The following is a 611-nucleotide window of genomic DNA, read 5'->3' on the forward strand; positions in this document are numbered from 1 at the left end:
CCCTCCAGCTGCCGGGGCTCCCCCCGTGAGCCATTTAATCAGCGTGTGCGCAGCTCGTTCTAAGACCCCCGGATTTAGCCATGAGACCTTTCCCTTAATCCCTCCATCCCTCATTTACCATCGTTATTAGTATCCATCTGGCGGAAGATTTTTTCCGTTCTTTTCTCCGGAGTTGATTCATCTTCGGGCATGTTCATCACCGAGGAGACCATTTTGTAGATGGCCTGTGAGAGGGAGATGGGGACGAAGGTGGGCGCAAGGTGTTTGCTGCCACCCACCCGAGAGAGGGGACTGAGCTTTGGGCTTCGCTGCCCTGGGAACGGGGCCGGTGTTTAACACCCTCTCAGGCTGTGGGGAGCTTTAGCTCCCACCACAGTCGGGGTAGACACAAGCAGCACCCCCAAGGACACAACCCATCCCAGGCACTGTGCCGGGGGTGCCGCAGGGTGCACGTCCCCAGCTCGCACCCTGGGAGGCAGAGAGAGAGGAGCTCGGTACCTGCACGATCTCCAGCATCTCCTCCCGGCTGATGTAGCCGTTGCCGTCCAGGTCGTCCATGCTTAAGGCCCACATGAGCTTATGCTTCAGCTTTCCGCGGGAGGGGCTGCACA

The 611-nt window shown here is 59.1% G+C and overlaps 1 protein-coding gene across 1 annotated transcript in view; it reads right to left on the reverse strand.

The window, feature by feature from the left end:
* Positions 1-110: 110 nt before the first annotated feature.
* LOC104408040 (neuron-specific calcium-binding protein hippocalcin-like) overlaps positions 111-611 on the reverse strand; it is a 754-nt gene continuing 253 nt past the window's right edge. Inside the window, exons 2-3 of the mRNA XM_010017492.1 lie at positions 499-604; positions 111-224 (exon numbers count right to left, since the gene is read on the reverse strand). Coding sequence (XP_010015794.1) covers positions 111-224; positions 499-604 — 220 coding nt within the window. The remainder of the gene's footprint in view (positions 225-498; positions 605-611) is intronic.

This window comes from Nestor notabilis, unplaced genomic scaffold (genome assembly GCF_000696875.1).
Source record: "Nestor notabilis isolate BGI_N333 unplaced genomic scaffold, ASM69687v1 scaffold30596, whole genome shotgun sequence".
Classification (NCBI taxonomy): domain Eukaryota; kingdom Metazoa; phylum Chordata; class Aves; order Psittaciformes; family Psittacidae; genus Nestor; species Nestor notabilis.